General features: G+C 35.2%; 1 protein-coding gene across 1 annotated transcript; it reads right to left on the minus strand.

Annotated features, from left to right (window-relative positions):
• Nucleotides 1-2107: 2107 nt before the first annotated feature.
• On the minus strand, nucleotides 2108-15050 carry LOC117983675 (uncharacterized). Its single transcript, XM_034970291.2, has 2 exons — nucleotides 15011-15050; nucleotides 2108-3209 (listed from the first exon to the last, which is right to left on the minus strand). Exons 1-2 carry the CDS (start codon nucleotides 15020-15022, stop codon nucleotides 2157-2159), a joined length of 1065 nt encoding a protein of 354 aa, XP_034826182.1. The 5' UTR covers nucleotides 15023-15050; the 3' UTR covers nucleotides 2108-2156.
• Nucleotides 15051-24243: the final 9193 nt, after the last annotated feature.

The following is a 24243-nucleotide window of genomic DNA, read 5'->3' on the forward strand; positions in this document are numbered from 1 at the left end:
GCTAGCAGACAGACAGACAGACAGTGATTATGATGATGATGAAATCACTAAAACTACAAAATGAGGCAAACGGTTATTGGTATTGGATTGTGTTTAGGCTAGTACGTACCTATGACAATAACGCTAAGTTTTTGCTAGTGTTCTGGGTCACACTTTATTTCCTCTAGACAACTTGACAGGATCGTTGTGCAAATGTTGCACTTCGTCGTGACTGCGTCTGTGGGTTTCCGCAACGCTTGCCTTCGCTGTCCAGAAATAAACTGTTTTGTCACATCGCACCACTAAAAAAGCCGCAATAGCCTAGTGGTTAAGACCAATCGCGAAGTCGAGGGTTTGACCCCGGGCACCGGGTCGGCATCGGGTTGGTGCGGGTATTCTCCGATTACCATTTCAACTTGTTGCGTATATTAGGTATAGATACCTATATTTATCCGTGGACGTCATAAGTTGGATGACGAATACCAAGGATGATAATATTTATTTCTTACTAGCTGATGCCCGCGACTTCATACGCGTGGATTTAGGTTTTTAAAAATCCTGTGGGAACTCTTAAATTTTCCGGGATAAAAAGTAGCCTTTGTCCTTCCCCGGGTTACAAGCTACATCTGTACCAAATTTCGTCAAAATCGGTTGAACGGTTAAGCCGTGAAAAGCTAGCAGACAGTCAGACAGACAGACATACTTTCGCATTTATAATATTAGTAAAGTATGGATATTTTCACATTCTACTCGCTCTGTATCTCTTTAACACAATTTGTTACATAAAACAGTAGTTACTTATGAGAATGTCGCCGTAACTCACTTGCAATAAGACATCTGGCAGGGGAGTTAATCTTTGTTTTTTTTTTTGTTTAGTCACGAAAATTATATATAGTTTAAGGAAGAATGTGTTGTAAGAGAACTTATGTTTTATTATGTTCATTGTTTACTCTACTAAACCAATTATTTTACTCTGCCCAGTTCCACTGCCGTGACTGTGGTGCCGAGAGTAGGGCACGAAGCGGAGAATAGCAGAATGGTGCGATGCGGCGGTAGTGTAGTTCTACTTCATCTGCTTCCGAATCTTCATCTTCTAGAAGAAAGATGTAAAAGCGCTGCTCTTTTCTTAACCGGCAACATAACGTAATTGATCTCTTCAAGAGATTGAATTTGAATGATTGGAATACGGCTCAATGCAAGCTGCATTCTGAGACTGCATGAGACTTCCTCCGCGTGGACTATACAAATTTCAAACCCCTATTTCACCCCATTAGGGGTTGAATTTTCAAAAATCCTTTCTTAGCGGATGCCTACGTCATAATAGCTATCTGCATGCCAAACTTCAGCCCGATCCGTCCAGTAGTTTGAGCTGTGCGTTGATAGATCAGTCAGTCAGTCAGTCACCGTTTCTTTTTATATATTTAGACTTTGTACTTACCTACCTACCTACTCGAGAAACTGTTGCAAAAGATTTGAGCAAAAGAAAACAGGCAACAACCCAATATTATTAATTAATGTACAACCTAAGCAATAAAGACTGAAGACCCCTAAGGATCATCAAGATTTATACTCAGTTCGCAGCCCCTAAAGTTAATCTCGTTTGAACCTTTTGTTTGCGAGATAACAATCAATTAAGTACCCCCTACCTACATTTCTGAACCTTGGGATGATTAAGACTTTTTCCTTCTAATTATCTAGTATATAGAAAAAATCGTGTAAGTAATATAATTATAAAAAATAATGCTTGTGTGTTCGTTCGCGCTTTGATCATCCGATTTAGTTGAAATTGTGCACAATTATTTTTGGCACTTGCGTAAAGCTTCCTGACACTATTAACGTACAATGATAGACCTGGCACCCGAGTCATACCTAAGCAATAGATATCAATCAGATTTTCTTCGTTAATTTTGTAATAGGCTTGTCAAAAAATATTACAAAATCACAGTAAGTCAATGACATTCTATGTCATTGCAGTAAGTAGCAGAAATGAAAGGAGTTTTTTTAACAGGTAACATCGTATATTTAAACATACCTTAACACAGACATCAACAATCTTAACAATAAATAAATCAACTACAACATGAAGACCGTTGAAAATGACTTAAAATTAATCAACAATATTTACAAGGCACGGAACACACACACATACACACATCAGGCAAACGAGCACTACCTATTCAATGGTGGTGGTGACCCTTGTGATGGATGGTTTTGTACACTGGGATTTTGACTGGGTAAGGGTGAGGTACGTGGACTGTGACGGTCCTTTCAACCTTGATTGGAACGTGTTTCTCTACTGGGTAGGGAACGTGTTTAACCACAGGGTATGGGACAACCTTTTCAATGGGAATACTGATTTCAGTCTCAACCGGTACAGCTACTGGCTTGTGGACGGGAACCTTGACTGGATAGGGCTGAGGAATACCAACAAGGATAGGCTTAGGTACATTGACATGAATAGTCTTGTGAATTGGGTAAGTAACGTGTTTGTATAGAGGTACTTCGACGGGGTGCTCTTCATCAACATGTGTGCCGACATCGAAAGCTTGACCGTGTCCAAAGTTTTGATGATCACCGAATTCGTCGCCTCCATCTTGAAGGATGAAACCCTGTTGGCCGTGACCCTGCCCGCCATGACCGCCATATCCACCTTGACCTTCAAATCCGCCTTGGCCTCCATGTCCGCCTTCATCTCCGAATCCTCCTTGACCTCCATGTCCACCGTCCCCTCCGAATCCACCTTGACCTCCATGTCCACCTTCATAACCCTGTCCACTCAATTCTTCATGGCCACCGCCTTGGTTACCTCCATGACCACCATCACCACCTCCATAGCTTTGTCCAAAATCATGAGCTGCCTGAAGGTAAGAGTCGCCACCAAAGTTTTGACCACCGCCATGACCTCCACCGAGATCAAAGTTCTGTTGACCATGTCCGAAATCTTGGTTTTGAATAAGAGCAATGGTCTGCTCATTTCCATGACCACCACCGAAGTCTTGGCCGTGTCCTTGGTTACCCGAGAAATCACCTTGTCCGCCATAATGCCCCCCCTGACCTCCAGAAAATTCCTGGAGCTGAGCGCCTCCGAAGTCATGGCCACCGCCTCCGCCTGATGGAGAAGAGAAATGGTAGCCACCTCCACCGTCACCTATGCCATTACCTCCTGACTGCTCATACCCGCCTTCGAATCCGGCCTTGCACGTGGCAACTGCCAACGCTAATAAACAAACCTGCAACAAAGGAAAAAAAATTAAGTAACTTGTTAATGTAGCATTTCCTACAACTAAGAAGAGAACATTATTTTAGTATTGTGAATCATCAGATCTAAATATTTTGTAGAACCAATTCCACACTTTTTGTAAGTCGCAACTGGTGAATAAGTACGACGGAAATTAAATGTGCTTAATTAACACCCAAGTGAAATACAAGAGAAAAATATATATAATAAATTAAAGTTTTTATCGTAAAGCGTTTATGGGAGAAATAGGGTTGGTGCTGAAAACGCTGATGCACTCTCGTTAAATTTCCTTAATTGCCAATTATTAAATGCACCGCTGACCAAGCGTACCGCATTGTCATCGCATGAGCCATGCCTAAACAGCCTACCAGAGCTCCTTTGGCAAGAGAGTCCGTGGATTCCAAATTTATCAACCTCTTTTCCACACGGACATCTGTGCTGATGGCACAGTGGTGTTCCCAATCTGAGACCCAGAGCCACACGAAAACTTTCGTGTGGCTCTAGGTACTATACCCTACGTATATTATCTCAGTTACTACGTGTCATCGTGTTGGAAGCTAAGTCGCATGGCTGCACGGCTTTAGTGGTAAGAATAACTATCGCAAAATCTACCCGCCGAACCAGACCTTAAGTGGGCCCACCACATTATAAGCAAGGAAGAATTCTATCACGGGGAAATCGTGACAGAATTCTTCTTTGAAAAGGTATAGATAATTCGAAAAGTATCTTCGAAACAGATAAGAGGGAAAAGCCAATTTACATTCTGGTACAATCAGACCCAATTCCAGAATATTCAAACCTTACTCAAAAAGTTATAATTGAAACCTCAGGCTACTAGTATGGCCTAGTTATACATATGTAATTAATATTCAAATAATAATATTAGGTAATCTGTAATTATTTACGATACTAACCAAGATATCTTTTAATAAGTGGAAATATATAATACTTATTAACTAAACTCTACGTACTTATAGTAACGAAAGAACTTCAGTAAATTTTTAAAGATTTTAGCTATTTTAATAAAGCTAATTAATTTTTTTTCCTCCAATTAAGTTTAATATTGGGAAGACTCTTTGGTCTATTATCTTTGGTATATTATCTATTTGGTCAATAATCCTTTAAAAAAACTCATTGAGTCATTAATTAAATTCTAGCTTAATTGCTGTAACATAATAATATTAAAATCATCCTCTTAATAACAGAGAAAACAACAGACATACAACTTTTCGCAACTCGCGGTAAATTTAACTTTGAAACGTTTACGTAGGTATCGCGTTTAATTTACAAAAGCAAAATATGTGCTTTAAAAGTATGAAATTGAAGGAGTTTCTGAAGGGCACTACATGCCTCATACGAGTTGAGTGAGTAATATGAGTTTCATATTACTGTATACTTTATAAAGGGGCATGTTTTTGTTACCGTTACATAGAAAAGTTATCTTTTAGTTTACAAAGGTTTGCTTTAGTAACTAAGTTAGTTGGTAATTTTGGAATCGTACCTAACGATTTGAATACAGAACACACAGGTATTTGGAAATGTATAAGTCCCGCAAATTGCTAATGCGCGTGGCCGCCATTTTATTGACGTCAGCACTAGACTTAAGTTTCGAGCTCATGGTATATTTTTACTTAAATATACGTCAAATGATGTCAAAATGACGTCCTTTCGATGCTAATGAGACATGGTTCCAGTGCAATAGCAATTTGGGGGACTTATGCCAAACTTTAAGACTAAAATATTCATCCTATATTAAATTGTTCGAAATTATAACGGAAATTCCAACAATTTCGAAATATTTTTATAATGTGTTATTACGTCAATAACAATATTACGTCTTAGAAAATTTCTCAAATAATATAACAGGGAAGTATTTTATTATGTAGGATATTTTAACATCTCCATTAGGTATTAAATAATCTGTTTTTGCTATAAAAGCAAAAAGCGTCCATTTTAATCAGACCTTTCACTTTGAGATCGCGCTAATAGCACATTAGCTTTTAGTGATTCTTGTTAGATAATAAGAATAAAATTACTATGTAACAATAAAATTTTAATAAAGAGTTCAAACAAAACTTAAAGTGATGCAAACCTCAAATCATCGTGAATTTATAGAATACTTTGAGTTCCTTAGTTTGAAATAAATAGACCATACTTTCCTGAAGTGCTATATTCCATTTAAAATTCAAATTAATAATAATTAGAAACAAAAAAGTTTTAAAATTATTTTATACAATGACTACTGCAAATAATTGTTAAATGGAAAACTCCAATGATTGTGGCGTAACGAATAATTAATAAGTAAGTAAACAATTCTTACGAACTTTTTATCAAGTTAAATTCCTCTGCATTTTGCTTTCCAACGTTAATGAAACAGCCCTATCAGTAATCAAAGTTTGTATAACGGTAATTTGAATTAAAATAATTTTAACATTAATTACTGTAGTAAAAAGGATTTTTATCAGAAAAGAGGTCCCGTGGAATTTCTAAAAAAATTTACGAATATCCACGTGAACGAAGTAGTCGATACCTGTTAAGTAACTAAAAATAGAACTAACAAAACCAAATTAAAAAAATCATTATGTCATTATTCATTTTCAGACCTTATTAACAACAATGAATTAATAAATCATGTACAAAACAAAACAAAACAGAAGCTTTTCGCAATTTGATAAAAGAATTCGAAACAAGAACGAGTACAGATCACTCACGCTCCACCGCCCACATTATGCCATTGAACTTATCCAACAGAATAACAATGCCATAATTTTTTACATAACACAGCGTAACGGAGACATTTCAGTTCACTTTATTAACCTATGTATAATGGATGAGGTTAGATAATTTGGGGCACTTTTTTATGCATCCGTTTCAAATTTGGAATCCATATTTGCTTCAATTTTATTCTTATTTTGTACTAGAACAACCGATCCGCCCGTCTTCGTTGATGAAATTTGATATTATACTTCTAATGTTACTTCTGGATTAACTATCTTTCTAATGGCGAAAGAATTGTTAAAATCGGTTCAGTAGTTTCAGATTTTATCATATTATTTTATAATATTAGTACCTATAAGTGGATGATATGCCCGCGATTTCGTCTACGTGGATTTAGTTTTTTTTTAATTTCATGGGAAATGTTGGATTTTCAGGAACAAAATATAGCCAGCCCAATGATGTAAGCTATCTCTGTATTTGGTAAAATCGGTAACAGTCAAGACAAATAACGCACGGTCAAAAACGACTGGAAAAATCTTTAATCTTCAGTCTTAAGTCTATTATGCCTGTCTATCCATCTGTCTATTTAATAATAATATTATGATAGTATTAAGAAATATGTAATGCACCGCTATAGCCGGTTACATATCTATTATTATTATGTCATTAATTTCATAAAACGAAAGTGAAACGCACAAAAACTATAGCACGACTGACATAACATAGGTAATATAGTTCTAAAGTGAACGTCCCTTTTACTGGTCTTTCTACGGTATAAACTAGTTTCTGTCTAAAACATAACTGAATGTACAAATTATACAGACTAGGTTCCTAGTACTGAATGAACTGTCTACAAATGACTGCTAACTATATTATGGTCTTAATAGATACTTGTGTGTTCATAGCACCTTACATTTTTTGTATCTATTTACTACTAACATTCATAATCTAGCGATTTCCTGAACTTTAGAAAGGTTTTCTAAAAAATTACCAATTACTTATACTAAAGAGCATCGGCCTTGGTGGGCTCTGAAAAGATGGGAATTTGCTAGATATTTAGGTAAATTAGTTAAGCCACCCACAACAGATAAGTATCTAGCTTTGGTGAACTTTCTTCAAACAAAGTAAAAGTTTTAGGCCTCATTAAGCCATTTTGAGACGCAATTTGCGTAGGTTAATGACTTAGTAATGAATCTACTAATTCCATACAGTTCGGAAAGTTAGTTATAATTTGACTAGCGACCCGGCCCGGTATCCCACGGGTAGCTTATTACAAATTTTCATAGGATCTCTATTTTTTAGATCAAATAGCCTATCTAACTCTTAAGAATAATGTAGCTATCTAGTGTGAAAGAATTTCCAAAATCTGTTCAGTAGTTACAGAGATTGCCCCCTACAAACAAACTTTACCTCTTTATATTATTACTAGCTGATGCCCGCGACTTCGTCCACGTGGAATTAGGTTTTTTAAAAATCCCGTGGGAACTTTTTGATTTTCCGGGATAAAAAAAGCCTATGAAACTCGACCCAGGTCTTTAGATAAAGACCTGGCGAGAAGATTTTTGAATGGGTATAGATATACCCATTCAAAAAATCACGTCAATCTGTTGCACCGTTGCGACGTGATTGAAGGACAAACCAATAAACCAACAACCAAACACACTTTCGTATTTATTATAAGGGTACTGATTATTATAGATACCTTTAAAATATTATGCATTCACATTGTTCAAGCTAAGTTTTAAATACATAAATACGCTTAAAATAAAACAAAACCCCATTTAGAAAGCCTCATTTGATTTGAATATGATCCCACCGTGATTAAATATTTTATTACTCTTTTAGGATAGGTAGGTAGGTACTTTCTCTCAGCTATTTCGCGAAATGAGCGGCTAATAAAATAAATCTAACCAGAAAGTAAATACATTTAGCTGGTTTATTCGTTATATGCGGTACATGTCATATAAATCTGTAAATAAACCACCCCGCCTAAATCCATGGTGATGTAAGTATAAATACATCGATATTTAATAATTTCTATAAACGGAACATAAAATTAGAGGATTTTTCTATTATTTTTATATAATGCCAAGTTTTTCATAAAGCTAAGCTAACGTACAATGCTTTCAAGGGCTGACAAAAATCTGAAATTAAAATATGGTATCGGTGTTTTGCATTGCTATAACTCGTAATCTTAGATTCAGGATTGGTCTCCGCTATGCAATGTGTCAACTAACAATTAGACATGAATATAAAAATTTTAGTTATTGACAGAAATCAGCTGACAATAACTAAAATTTTGTTACTGTGAGTATTTGTGGCATGCAAGTATACAGAGGATTTTTCTACAAGTTTTATTGCTAGTGCATACTTGACCTTACATAATAGCGCTTAACATTTTAGTACTATAATGGGGCCGATTCTCTTGTACACAATCTCTAAACTAAACTCAATTAACAGGTCTAAATCTAGTGCTATGCTTTTCCGCAAGCAATATTATGAAAGGGATAGCAATAGATTATTTTAAACGTGTCGTTTTAGTTTAGTTTAGAGATTGTGTACCAGAGAATTGGCCCCAGTATCTCTATTCGGTTAAATAATAATAATACCTAATGTTATCTAATTAAGTACCTAACATAGACAAACAGAATTATATTTAACTAGATGATATCTGCGACTTCGTGCGCGTGGACTTAGGTTTTTAAAAATCCCGTGGGAACTCTTTGATTTTCTGGGATAAAAAGTAGCCTATGTTCTTCCCCGGGATATACTAAATTTAATCAAAATCGGTTGAACGGATGGGCCGTGAAAAGCTAGCAGACAGACAGACAGTCAGACACACTTTCGCATTTATAATATTAACTAGCTTATGCCCGCGACTTCATCCCCGTGGAGTAAACAAAATTTAAACCCCTATTTTACACCCTCAGGGTTGATCTTTAACAATGAGCTTCTAACATATGAGCTTAATAAAAATATGTCATACTGCTAATTGCAAAAATATTAAGTACAAAACTTCAAACTTCTAACTTCAAAACTGACAGACTTTCATACAATCTTGAAACCCCTATTGTACCCCTTTAGGGGTTGAATTTTGAAAAATCCTTTCTTAGCGGATGCCTACGTCATAAAAGCTATCTGCATGCCGAATTTCAGCGCGATCCATCCAGTAGTTTGAGCTGTGCGTTGATAGATCAGTCAGTCAGTCAGTCAGTAACCTTTTCCTTTTATATATATAGATATAGATATGGAATATGGATATAGAAATATGGAATATATATTATGGATATGGATTATTTTAGAGGTAAATACCCTAAATATGATTAACTACTTAATCTTTCACAGGTTACTTATAGTTTCAGCAACCTTGACTTATAGGAATCTGTCGGGAGTAGAACAATCTATCTAACTGAAACTTTTGTGCCTCCCGAGTAAAAGAAAGTTTTATAGCACTTCTGTAGTGTTTGTGATTCATTGCAGGAACAATTTATTTTTCTAGATCTTGTAAGATCTTCAATACCTACTATCGAATTATGTTTACATTTTACAACTATTTTTAATCTCACTTAATTATACTTTAAAATTTAATGTGATGTTAGATTTAGATACCTTATAAAAATTGATTTCTTGAAGATATCCAAAAAATGATCATAACCGTAATCACACATAAAGCTAGCAAAAATTACATTAATATAGTCAACTGTGCTTCTTTAAGATTTTAAGATTTCATACAATAATATGTTCGTATATTTTGGTAAAAATAAAACACAAAAATTATGGTCCTAAAAAATAGACCTTTTGTCATAGTGTCCTTATTCGTAGAATACAACGATATATGCGGTAAGAAACTAGCATGATATAAATAAATAAATAAAAATGTTTTTTATTCAATTAAACTTTTACAAGTAACTACATTTGAATCATCAAATGCATCTACCAGTGGTTCGGAATGCCTTTGATATTGATTAAGTCATCGCAAAAATGTAAAAACTATTCGATTTAGTGTTTATAAACAAAATAGGCTAATATTGCTAAGAAAGGAAAACATCCGAATGAATAAGTAGTGTTAATTAGTTCAGACGAAAATTGTACCATTCGCAAAAGATTTATCGATAAATTAGTGTCCCATCCCTATACGCCCTTTTGAAATACGAATAAATTGGATCCTGAGTCAATTTTCACATGACTGAGCTCCTAACCGAGCAATAGTATTCGTTCAATCGACTTCGAACTGCAAATTTTCTGCTCACTATTTTGTGTTAACACTGATTTACACACAAAAATATGAAAAGATTTTCCCGGAAAGGTAAAAAGATCTGAGCTGGTAGGAAGTTTATCTATTTATTTTCTCATCAACAATATATTCTACCTATATAATATGTCAGATAGCAACCGTATTCAATCTCGGCAAAAATTCCACAAAAACTAACCGGAAAATTGTAACATAAAAATCTACAATATTATGTACCCATATAGGTACCTACTACCTACTCGTATTCTTTTTGCTAAACGCCCCTGCTTAATGATTGCTCAGTGATAAGGATAACTTTGTGGTAGGCTCCCAGATTCCTCCTAATACGCCCCGACTACACGTTAATACATACTCTTAAGCACAACGATTAATCAGATCAACGTTTCTGATACGAATAGAATAAGATAAGAATACGAAATCCGCTAAAGTTTGAAATGCCCTCCGGCGGCTGTTTCCTGAATGCTGCCAAATACTTATAACTAAGACAAGAGTAGCATCTTCTAAACAAGCGCACTCCAATCTAGACCTCATCATTGTTTTCCATTACGCTAACTTAATTTGATTGTCACTAAGCGCAAGCCTATGTTATACCAAAAAAGATGTTAGTGATAATAACCGTAACCGACACGGCAGAAACACGACAAGATAGAGGTACGGGTGAAATGCAGAGGCTTAATTTGGTAGTCCAAAATCAGAAACCTATCCAATACTGGTCTTGTGTCCACGTTGCTTTACCAGCCCAATGTGATATTAATATGCGGTGTCGCAAAACCACTCTAATTCCTACTAATATTATATAACGAAAGTCGGAAGAAGCTAGGAACCACATGAGCACGGCCTATCAATATCATGTTACATTATAAAAAAAACATAATTGCTTTCTTATAAGAGAACGTGACAAAACAGTAGCTATTTCAAAGTGTAATTATGACTTCCGATCGTGACTCTAGAGCAGAGCTATTCTCTAAGCCCGCATCCTTGCTTTCAGCGCTGATACAGCTGACAGCGATCAAAATAAATGTAACATTAGTGATACTAAAACATAGCATTAAAGGAAATTGGGGATGATTTTACTTTTAACCTTACACCCGAAGGGCTGTTCTGTTTCTAGCCAATTGTTTGGACAACCTTTATGTCCACATCAGGCACTGATATCGTTTCCTTGCAACATACTGGCGAAAATATATAGCCAATATTTCCCTAATGGCTCATTATAAATCAGACCCAGGCTGAGTATTATAGCTGACAATCAAGAGATATAGCATTGTAAGATGATTTCATCTAAAATCCAAAATAATAGAAATCTCTATAAATTTACTATTGACTATTGTCGTAGTAGGTACTATAGCGTAAATCTGTGATTCATAATGAGCTTATATTTGATCACTAGAGAGGCGAAAACAATAGGTATGTTTAAAAAAATCTCTATACCATTGGTATTATATCATACCTAAATAATAAACAACATTTTTCAAAACAATCATCCATCTTCACACAGTACTTCGACAGTTAGATTGAGAATAGATTTGCAAAAGCTACTATATCGATATTCGCAGAAAAGGGTACACTTTCGGGACAATTGACCATTCTCGCCGCAATAATCCTTCACTAAAATAGACTTTCATTCGTCATTCTACGCAATTGTGTATTCAACTGTAACTATGCGACGAATTAGTAGGAAGTTGAATTGTTAGTTTCAAAATATTTTAATATTCACTGAGATTTAGTAATTAGTAATTCTCAGAAAGTAGTTTAATAGATGAAGAATTTTATAATTAATAATATCATTTAGAATTTTGTTAATCAAAACTTGCACTTCAATGGCTAACAGCATATACATATATAGCACACAGCATATAGAGAATACAGACATAGCGTATACAATATTGAAATAAAAGTTTTTTCGAAAACAAACCCTTGGATGAAATAGACGACACAAAGTAAGGAAGTGAAAATGAGGGACATAATAACGAGATGAAAATTGAAAATCCTGTATACCGACCTATTAAATTATACTGTCTAAGGCGCGGTTTATCTAGAAGAGGTAATGGAGGAAACGTGGCACGGATACGTCATGTCTCTTCCATAAATCAAATATGAATTATGACGGTTAAAAATATGGGTTATGCCTGTCTAACGCCTGTGCCACGTCCCCTGAGTATGACCAACGCTACACTTGATCAGTATAAGGAAGAGACTTTGACGGCCTGGCGGAGAGAAGATAGCTGTGATCAATCTATGGGGAATTCAAATGTCATTCCCAGCAAAGGCAATTTCTAAATTAACTCTGGTCTAAACTGGTGGAAAACTTCAGTAGCGGTTATTTAACGCCTTATTGGTAAAGCAGTGTCACCAAGCCATTTAACGTTCCAGTACAATGCCGCGTAAAAACCAAAAAGGGCTATGGGTTTAACTACCATACCCCTTCCAGGTTAGCCTGCTTCCTTCTCAGGTTGCATCATCGCTTATTCACCAGATGAGGTCACAGTCAAGGGCAAATTTGTATGCAAAAATCCATCGTCGTATCCTCCGTTCTCATAACGACTTCACCACTTTTATTAAAACGTTGTAACGGTCGAATACTAGAACATGTCACAGTGCTTATGAGCTTCTTAGATAAATAATAAGCGATTCTGTTGTCTTTTTCTAAACTAAATTTAGAGTATACCCATCTTTATCTTTTTAATATTGCTAAAAAAGGAGGGAACATGAATTTTACATTGCTACAAATTATTAAAAACAAAGGCTCGCAACTGGCAGCTAAGGTCCCGAGGTTTGACAGCTCTATATTAAATTTAAAACTTTCAAACTGTGTCTCTCCTTTTCATATTACATTAGTAAGAAGAGGATGCAAATACTCTACAATTTTGTTGTACTCAGAATCTGTAGGTACCATTGAGTGGCTGGAGTGGCTGTTATAAAATGAAAGGATAAAAGGACAAAATCAATCAAATTAAACGCACTCATAACTTTTATAATGCTTTTCAGAATTCGGGGGTTACATAACCAATCTTGTAATTAAAACAGAATTTATTAAGTTTATATGAAAACAAGTAATCCAGAATAGCTCAAAGTAAGAGTACTTACTGTTAAAAGATAATAAATATTTTACATGGGATCATAACTTGAAATCGCGAAGGCAAACATTTACACAAGAAAATGAGAAACGACGCGGGTACAGTATCGTACATTTTGCTGTTGACATAACAAAATGTTTAATTCTTGAGAAGAAATTGTATGTACATTTACTCGTTTAAATTTAAATAAAATTTGAAATTCTCTTTTACAATGTGGCTCGTATAAATCTGACTTTGATAAAAGGGGAATCATTTTTTGTGTATGTAAATTAATATCGTTAAGAATGATAATCACTATTACTAACCATATCACTACCCCTACTATAAAAGCGAAAGAATGTTTGCTTGTTGGTTTGTCCTTCAATCACGTCGCTGTGGAGCAACGAATCGACTGATTTTTGGCATAGATATAGTTAAAGACATAGAGATTTTATACGGGTAATCAAAGAGTTCCCACGGGATTTTTAAAAACCTAAATCCACGCGTACTAAGTCGTGGGCATCAGATAGTCTATAAACAAATAACTGGAAAACAGGAATTGCATTCCGATGTATTATTTGGAATTGTACATCTTCGAATGAAGCGTACTCATAAAAATATATCGATCGTTCTTCACTTTGTAAGTTCGGTTGATCAATATCTGATTAAACATCAGTGGGTATGAATCAGCTTATAAAACTTGTAAAAGGTACTATTATTATGTAATTATTATGATAATAATGGAAGCGTCAACTTGACAGAAAATTTAGATTACAATCCGTTTAAAATAATTAGAGTTCCGCCGCTCTAAGACAATAGCGAATTAATTTTGTTTCTTTCTTTAGGTATCAAAACAAAAATTTTATTGTGAAAATAGAACAAAGATTTTTGATGCATATAGGTTTTGAAATAAACCCTTTTTTTCTTTTTAAAAAATAACTTCTATAATCGCGACTTGAAAGTTTGCGTAACTTAGATGTTTTTCGGACGGAAGTGATATTCTATACGTCACTTCAGCCAAAAAAGGCCGCCAATGATCAGCTGTTTTGAGGCCGCCATCTTTTATCCAGGTGGTATGTACGAAGTAGTTAGTGCCATATCTTAAAAGCCCTATTTTTTGCTTACTGCATGATATATTAAAAAAAACTCTTTTGATTAATCATTTTCAAAAAATGTAACCCCGCGCGTCTTTTACTTGAACCGCGCGTAACCGCACTAATTTTTATCTAAAGCCGCGTTCACACTAACCAAAACTAGGATTGTGAAAAATTTTTCCTCGGCTGCATCAAGACATCCATACTAATATTATAAATGCGAAAGTGTGTCTGTCTGTCTGTCTGTCCGCCTGCTAGCTTTTCACGGCTCAACCGTTCAACCGATTTTGACGAAATTTGGTACAGAGGTAGCTTGCAACCCGGGGAAGGAAACTTTTTATCCCGGAAAATTTAAGAGTTCCCACAGGATTTTTAAAAACCTAAATCCACGCGTACGAAGTCGCGGGCATCAGCTAGTAATATTATATCGTTCAGATAGGTAGGTACTTATAAGCCTACTATTTTTTTTCGCTGCCACAGTTAAATAATTTTGGTAAACTGGATTGAAGCTGGACGTTAATTATTTTTAAACACTTTTATATTTGGAACAGTCCTTAAAATTCGTACTTTCATAATTTTTAAATCACAACTTTTTCTTTCGTCCAATATTTTTGATTTATCTTCCACACACACACTCACTCATCACTAAAGTTAATTTGAAAAAAACACTTACAAAAATCTTCATGTCGATTTGCTTAGTGCGGGTTTGTTCCCCAGTGATGTCAAACGCAATGATAGCCTACGATGGATGCTCTAACTTTTTATAGAGAACGGAAGTGATTGTCGGCTGTACACGCGGGAAAGGCTCTAAGATCATATTGAGTGGATACAACACACATTTTATTTCTTTTTTTCAATTAAACTTACTAATTATATTACTTTGGTAGTATAGACTAATTGTATTTTGATCAATCTTATCTATTTTGGTTGTTTTTTTTTCTTATCTATAATGAGTTATTTACAAAAAGGTGTCCGTTGCTCTTTTTACTAACGTGCTAACTAACTTATTGTTATGACTTGAAATAAGTGTTTTTTTTGTAAAGTTATGTGATTCTATTGCATTTTTTAACCTACTTATTTGTCTAATTGTAAATAAAGATAAGAAATGAAGATGAAAAGTAATTTATAAAATTCAAAGTCCTGACTGACTAACTTATAATATCAACGCACAGCCTGGGTCCTAGAGATATCAAATTTGGAGAGTGTGTTCTTTGTAAAGAGCAGGTATCCACTAAGAAAGGATTTTTCGAAATTTCACTTCTACTTGGGTTAAATGGGGGCTTGAAATGTATGTAGTCCACGCGGACGAAGTCGTGAGTATAGGTAAGTTAATAATTTTAGAATTTAAAAATCAGAGTCATATTTAATCACTCTGTTTCTTGAATTATCATCATCATCAACGCATCACCAGCTCACTACTGCGCACAGGTTTCCTCTCAGAATGAACGTACTTGGCGATAGTCCACCACGTCGCCCAGGTGCGGATTGCCAGACTTCACACATCTTTAAGAGTATTACGTAGAATTCTCAGGCACGCAGGTTTCCTCATGATGAAGTAAGTGATATAAATAAATGCCTTATAAATGTTCCTAAATCTAACTCAAATTATGCGCGAAATTCTATAATTCCACGCTTGATACGTACTTTTAACAATCAGTTCGCTGAGTTTGACTTATTTTACCTATCAAACAATAAATTTAAAAAGGAATTAAGAAATTATCATCGTAAAAATAAAAGTAGCTAACATCTAAATATGCATGCAATCACACACTCCCACTTACACACACACACACATACACACACGCACACACACACACACACACAAGCACACACTCACACACGCATACACACACACACACAAGCATACACACACTGTTGTAATTTTATTATTGTATATACCTACATTTATTCTAAAACTATTCTGTTAAAATAGTTTTAATTATAATTTGAAGTAATCTCTTTTGGCCTTCTGTTATACCTAGATTTAAATTTAAATAATAATTATTTATTTACGCTGTTGATTACTTTCAAATAAACAAAATAAAAACAAAATATTTAGATAGATTTCTAAGACATATTTTTTTACTATTATTTTTTGATTAAGTACGTACTTTAAATTTAGCAAAATATTTCTTAAACCTAATTAAATGCCTTCTGTCATCTGCGGTTTACTAAGCGTAGGTTGAAACTCCCTAACAATAAATATAGATACTCCAATAAAACATAAACCAAGATAGGTCTTACGGTGAAATAATCTTGATTTCGCATCATTTACATAAAGTACTACTGGCTTTGCCTTTGTTTCGTAGCCGTGTTTTGTTGCTTTCAAAATATTTACCATAAATTTTAATTAAGTAGAGCCGTATTGTATACTATGCTAATAAATATCGTTTACTCTGTAAACTTAAAATAATATCCTGACTAATAGTTTCAATTTGTATTAAATTGTTTCGTTAACAAGGAGATTTACAAAGGTTTAATACAAACTAGCATTTGCTCGCAACTTCATCCACATGTAATTAGGTTCAAAAATTCCTTATAGCTAAGCTATAACCCTCTATCTGCCTATGAAAGTCGCTTTATATTTTCCTTTCCTTTTTTCATTTTTAGTTATGTTCCCTTTTTTTCATTTTCAGTTGTTCATAGATAGATATAGCTTCAAAAATTACACACTTTCATACAAACTTGCATCCCCTATTTAACTACTTTACTATGTTACTAATATATTTTGATATACGATTTTTGGTCCTTACTATGAAATGCAGATTCATATTACTATCGTCGTTGGCGGTACGAGTATTTATTTCTTTGACAGAGAAATGGTACTTTTACCATCTTATAATTCCAACAAAGAGTGGTGTCATGGATGAGCTATAAACGCTTATTCAAAATATAACGGATTGCCTTTTTAATATTTTCGTAATAATTTTCTCCAAAGTGTCGTATTATTCTTAGTTGTTAAAACTAAAATGTCCTGTCATTGTTTTAAACTTTAAAAAACCTCTCGGGTAGGTAAAATGTTAATTATTTATAAGGCTCATAAGTTATGTACATAGGAAATAATTTATAAACTTGAACCTAAATCAAAGAAAGTACGAAGTTAAAGACCAAAATTATCCAGAAGGGGACCGTCCATTCTTGCTAGAAACCAATTTGGAAAACAATAGGGACTTAAAAAGTTTTCAACATCTTTTAATTAATGTTCCTAAACTTCAATTGTAATTAAAATTATATAATGCCACATTTAATATTGGGTCCAAAGTGGTTTTAATAACATAAGTAGTACGTATTTATTAAATATCTATAATATGAAAATCGCCTTTATAATTAGGTAGATAGTCCTACCTATGTTAAAATCTTTGATAGCTTACATTATTATTTTATTAAATAGAATACATTTATTTTAATAAGAATAAATGTATTTTCTTTATATGCACGTTTATTTTATGCGTGATTTCAACATCTTTTTACCTATCAAGCTCATAATTATGGTTCATCCATCCATCTATCTATCAGCCTGTATGCGTCCACTATATTGGACATAGCTCTTCTGAAGAGCGCACTTCCATATGCGGTCCTCGACCTTTTTTATCCACCCTTTTCCTGTCACCATTTTAAGGTCGGCCCAGCGATTATGGTCATTTACACGTTCTGAAAACCCATTACCCAATTTTTAATTTCTGTGTGCCTGTTAGTCTATATTATGTCTGTATAGGATTATCGTATCGTATCATCGGTATATGTAAGGACTGAGCTAGGCATTCTACCTTTACCTATATTTTTTTTTCTCAGACTGAGGATTCCTATGGCTTCGGGTTCTGAAATACCTAAATTTTTAGACGAAGACGCGAGTAAAAATTTGTGTAAAATATAGTGGAAATTAATAATATTTTCGTTCTTAATGACTATTGTGTCATTACATTATTTTATTCAATCTTAAATAGAACATAAAACATAAAAATATAAGTATTGGTTCTAATTAAATTATATACATCTAAACATACTGTTTATGTCCGGTAAGTAATATCAACTCCATATGAATATAGTTCCGATACACCTTTCGGTACAGATTGCGGTTACTTTTTAACTTTTTGGGCTCCTTCTATTGGTTATGTGTATCAAAACTACACACCCGGTTAGATTCTCTTTCTCTTCCTTATTAGATAAACAGTAGGTACACTTAAACTCGTAGACTCAACAACCTCCATCTAACTACGCACTAAATGGTCATTCCGAACAAAAATTGTGTTCTGTGGAGTGTCTTAGGTATCTGTAGTTCGCGACAGGTCGAAATGGAATACGGGGTATGAGGCGGGGCGACGCCCCGCACACCCACACGTCACCCACGCTATCCCGCGCCGGGGCTGTCGCGTACTATAGATAGGCCCGGTACGGACCAAAACAGAACAAACGGGAAGAAATGTGTTAGGTGTAGGCCAATCAGATTCTTAATAGATGATGTGAAAAAAATCATATCCTCTTAGGAATCTGATTGGTCGACCTGATCACATCTCCTCTCCGCTTCGCTTAAGGGGATACTTAAGGTGGATATAAACATTTTTGTTCAGAATTACCGTGTACTAGACACCTAGTAGGCACATAGAAGTCGTTGTGTAGACAAATCAAACATGGCACGCCAGCTGTAAGTTGCTGAGAATCTATAGTCCGCAACAGGTTGAGATGGCAATCGGGGAATGAGGCGGGGGTACGCCCCGCACAGCCGCACGTCAATCGAGCTCGCCAGCACTGCCTTAGCGCAGGGGCTGTGCGGGTTTGCAGGGTGTTCCCTCCCCGATTGCCATCTCGACCTGTCACGTATAGGTAGTCCGCAGAATGTCCTAGTTGCACCATCATCATCATCAACCCCTCGCTAGCTCACAACTAAACACAAAATGAGAAGAGTTTGGCATAGTCATAGTCTACCTGGCCGCTGGCCAAGTGCCGATTGGCAGACTTCACACACCTTGAGAACATTTTGGAGAAGTCTCAGGCATGCGGGTTTTCGCACGATGCTTTCCTTCACCGTTAAAATAAGTGCACCATTGGGTCAAGGTTACCTTACTATAATGCCTTTAGTATTATACTTAGTGTACCAAATTACACGACGATAAAGACAAGTGAAAGGAACATAAATATCAATAAGTAATTGTATAACTGAGATGTCTATACCGACTGAGATAAGAGCTAATAATTCTTAAACGGCTGAACAGATTTTCATCAAACATGACCATTGACCATCTCGATTAAACTATCAGATTTAAAAAAACCGGCCAAGTGCGAGTCAGACTCGCGCACTGAGGGTTCCGTACTCGGGTATTTTTTTCGACATTTTGCACGATAAATCCAAAACTATGATGCATAAAAATAAATAAAAATCTGTTTCAGAATGTACAGGTGAAGACCTTTCATATGATACCCCACTTGATATAGTCACTCACTTCGAAAGTTGAAAATACTAATTATTAGTTCATGACCACAATTTTTTTTTTGTGTGATCTAACCCTAAATTCACGGTTTTCAGATTTTTCCCCAAATGTCAGCTATAAGATCTACCTACCTGCCAAATTTCATGATTCTGTAGGTTTCTTGACAGACAGACGGACAGACAAACAGACAGACAGACAACAAAGGATCTAATAAGGGTTCCGTTTTTCCTTTTGAGGTACGGAACCCTAAAAATTGTAAGGCAAAAAAATTGTAATGCAAAAAATTACACCAGACCGACTATTGGCTAATAATTAGCAGAAACAAGGAAGATATCATAAGTACCTTTTAATTTTAATGCCTAGGCTTACATAACTTGGATATTAAACGCACAGCATACGCCATGGTGGTACAAAACACACTTGTCCGCATTCATTCGCAATTACACCTACTTCGTTGGTTTGTTTTGTAGAACTCCCAGGTGAGTGTGAGGCTACATGGCGTCTTGCTACCCCACTAGAGCCGGTATACCGCCACATGAGTAGAGTCTATATTTACTCGTGTGATACCGCCAAGCAGTTTATTCTTCCGATGTAGCCGCGTAGGCGCCGCAATTATGAGTTTAATAAAATTACCACACTCCTCGCTGGTTAGTTTACTTCCATCTTACACTGCAGTTATCTCTAGTAAGACTACGTACCTACCTACTTATATTGTTAGATAGATAAGTAGGTATATCAGAACGAGGCGTATTAACTCATCCTTGTGTAGTTATATAGTATTTTCTTAGGATATAATAGAGCAGTATATATACGAATCATACTCAACAATGGGCATAAAATATATTAAATACTATTCCTCCAAAAATGATAATAAATCGATAGTTATCGAAATAATAGAGTTGTGAGTAATAAAGACTCAACACGTCTTTTTAGTTTAGATGGATACTCAGCTTTTTCTGTATTTTATGGAAGCTTTTTCCAGACGACATCAAAGAAGTCGCAGAGAGCCGCTGGACTCAGGAGGCGACTCAGGCGAGCAAAACCGTGGGGCGTGGATGCCATTACAAAAGAGGTATGTCCAGCCGCGAATATCCATCGGTTAACGATGATGATAGTGGAAGCTTTGTAAGTTTTAAAGCATTGCTGTTTTAGAATGCTCCAACTAGGTGGTTTACCTCATTAAAACTATTTAACATCGGCGATAGAAAGTGTAAAGTCAAAGTCAAAGTCAAAGTCCTATAAGTTTTTACCTATCTCACCTACGTTTATATGAGACCCCTAATCTCGTGGATAATTCAATAATTGCCAGGTTCCTACTAGTTTACACGATCTAGGTTTAGAAAGTCTAAATTAGGCCTCATTCGTACACTGCTCTGGCTCTCTATTTTCTAAGTGACACCTACCTCCAAACAATAGCGGAACTAAGTGATAACGTAATGTCATGTCGGTTTTATTCTATGGTTTTATTGTTTTGGGATTTTGACAATGAAAATTGAACCAAAATATCACACAATTAGGTGATGTCTACAATTATTTCTTCCACAAATGGACTTTTTTTTTTTAATTCCATGAGAACAAGCTACTTTTTATCCCAGAAAGTCAAAACTTTTCGGGATAAAAAGTAGCCTATATTTGTATTTGGGATGCCAGAGGCAAATAGATGATGCCAGCTAATTCCTCCAATAAAAATCCATTGGAAACTTTTCAATTTTCCGGGGCATGTATCCGTCCGAATGTAAGCTAACTCTGTACCGACCTTTCATAAAAAACGGTTAAATGGATGGGTCGTGAAAAGATAGAAGTCAGGCAGACATACTTTCGTATTTATAATTTTAGTATATATTACGTCTGAAATGTGTAGGTATACATTGGAGCACAAATTTAGAATAGAATAGAATAGAATAATGTTTATTCGAGGTATATAGGTGGTGCATGGTAAATTTAATGTATACCTACACATTTCGGACGTAAGTCTTAAGCCCAGGCCATTTTCTAGGTTGTTGCGCTTCTATTTAGGCTAAGACCTAAAACCTAGTGAGGTTAGCTCTATAGACGTTAAGCATTAAGTATACGACACTAGCATTAGGATACCTACTTACCTCTTACCAACCAAGTTAAGCTACGACTTATCATTGACTGAAAAATTAAGTTTTCAATTTAGATAATGTTTTATTTTCAAAGTTTATCGGGATAACTGTTATCTCTAAGTTCCCGCAGGAAGAACTCGAATGACACCAAGCGAAGCTCAGTCGCGCTCAGATAAGGCTTTATACACGTACTTAATAGTAGGTACTTAGAATAGAGTAGGTACGGTGTTTAATAGTTCTGTATATATCACTCAATGGCATCCTTTCAAAGTAACACTATACTTTTACTTTTTACAAACTATACTATTACCTACCAAAAAAATATCAATCACTACAACCGACAATCACGTCAGTTTGCCACGCCCGCTCGCACTGTAATATACATAATATAATAATAGAGTAATTAGAATATTAATTTAATAATTAGGCCACCCGTGCGAAGGCAAGGCAGGTCAGCTAGCCCAAAAAAAAAAGTATCTGTCTGTGATTTCAAAATAACTGCCTTTTTGACGTACCCTTGTTGAAATCAAACCATACCTTTAAACATTTTGTCGGTCCGTCTGTTTGTCCGGGCTTATCTTCGAAACAGCTGATACGATTTTTACGGGACTTTCAGTCAAAAAGAGGATTACGCAAAGAGTGGATCTAGGTTATTTTTAATTCTGAAAAACAAAGGATTTCTTTAGAAATAAAAAGGACAAAACGCGGTACAAAGTTAGTCTATTTTTCATAATTTCTAGTACAAGTTAGCAAATTGACTGAAATCAATCTCATCTCTGTTTTCATTAAACCCAAACTCCTGATCGGTTTCTACACGGCATCGTACCGGAACGCTAAATCGCTTGACGACACGGCTTTTCTGTTAGGGTGGTAACTAGCCACGGACAAAACTTCCCACCAGACCAGACCAGAAACAATTTAGAAAATATAAATTCCCAAATTGCCCCTGCCGGAATCAAACCCGGAACCTCCCACTTATAAGACTACAGCGCTCACCACTGCGCCAGCGAGGTCGTCTTAATAAAATCGTCTACAATAAAAATCGCATCCTTCCGGCTAATAACCTGCTTAAAAATGAAATGCTTATAATAAACTACTTATAATATGTAGGTATATTATTATTTATTATTGTTATTTATTTATTTTACACCTAATTGGAACGGCAGTGCCACTTACACTAACTAGATGATTATGTTTGTATTTAAATTTATCATTATCAAAAAGACACATAAAACATTAAAGGATTTTGAATGTACGCTGAGAACATTGAATGGCCTATAATTATGTAACACTAAAATGATTTTAACATCAAAAAATTCATAAACTAGTTTTGAGTTTTGATTGACACCTACCTTTGAACGGAAGCTGTTCGCTGTATGCTAGACATTTCACGGTAAATTGCATTCATGATTCAATATCTATTATTTGCACTACAACTGACAAAAAACTCCATACCGAAATAATATTTAGGACTTATTTGCTGAGTCAGCAAATTAATTTGAAGATTACTTGCTCCAGCTTCTCAAGAATAGACTTACCTACCTACTCTATAGACTAGATGTCAACGCATCATAGGTATATAATAGGTTTCTAAATAATGGTATACATGCAGTCATATCCATAAACTTAGATTTGTTTATTTTTTATTCAGATACAAGTTAGCCCTTGGCTGCCATCTTGGAAGAGGTATGGCAGTTTTTAATAAACCCATGCCCCTTTGGTTTCTACACGGCATCGTACCGGAACGCTAAATCGCTTGGCAGTACGGCTTTGTCGGTTGGGTGATAGCTAGCCACAGCCGAAGCCGTCAAATATATATATATATTGACCAACGATTGCGAATTTATTTTATACTTTTTTGATACTAGAGATTCATCAATTGATCAGTTTATTTATGTACCTCGTTGTCGCTTTGAAACTGTGCTTTGAAACCTTGATAAAATAAAATATCGGGTCAGTATGATTCAAGTTCAAAGCTCTAAAAGTGCTAACTTTCAACATTCTAATTTTCATCAACAGCTGATGGAATAGTTCTCAGAGAAATTACTGTCCATTATAATGATCATGTTGAATGCAAGATTATGTCGTATTTACGTAGTTTATCGAACCTTTATTATTATTACTTCCTAAATCCACGCATAAAACTGACTACTTATTCAAAGATGAGATTTAGCAATTTCCTAATGAAAATATGAACTATTCATCTGGGTACGCTACATCAAGTTTGTACTGTAGTACCCAAATTTAATTACGCCGTAATAGCAAGTGATGTATACTATGTGGTATACCTACCTAGTTGAAGTCTATACAAATTAGACTTTGAATTATTTATGTATCACTGGAAGTTCTTCAGTTACTTTTATTAGACAGTCATTTTTACATATTATCGTAAA

The sequence above is a fragment of the Maniola hyperantus genome, chromosome 7, assembly GCF_902806685.2.
Source record: "Maniola hyperantus chromosome 7, iAphHyp1.2, whole genome shotgun sequence".
In the NCBI taxonomy this organism is placed as follows: domain Eukaryota; kingdom Metazoa; phylum Arthropoda; class Insecta; order Lepidoptera; family Nymphalidae; genus Maniola; species Maniola hyperantus.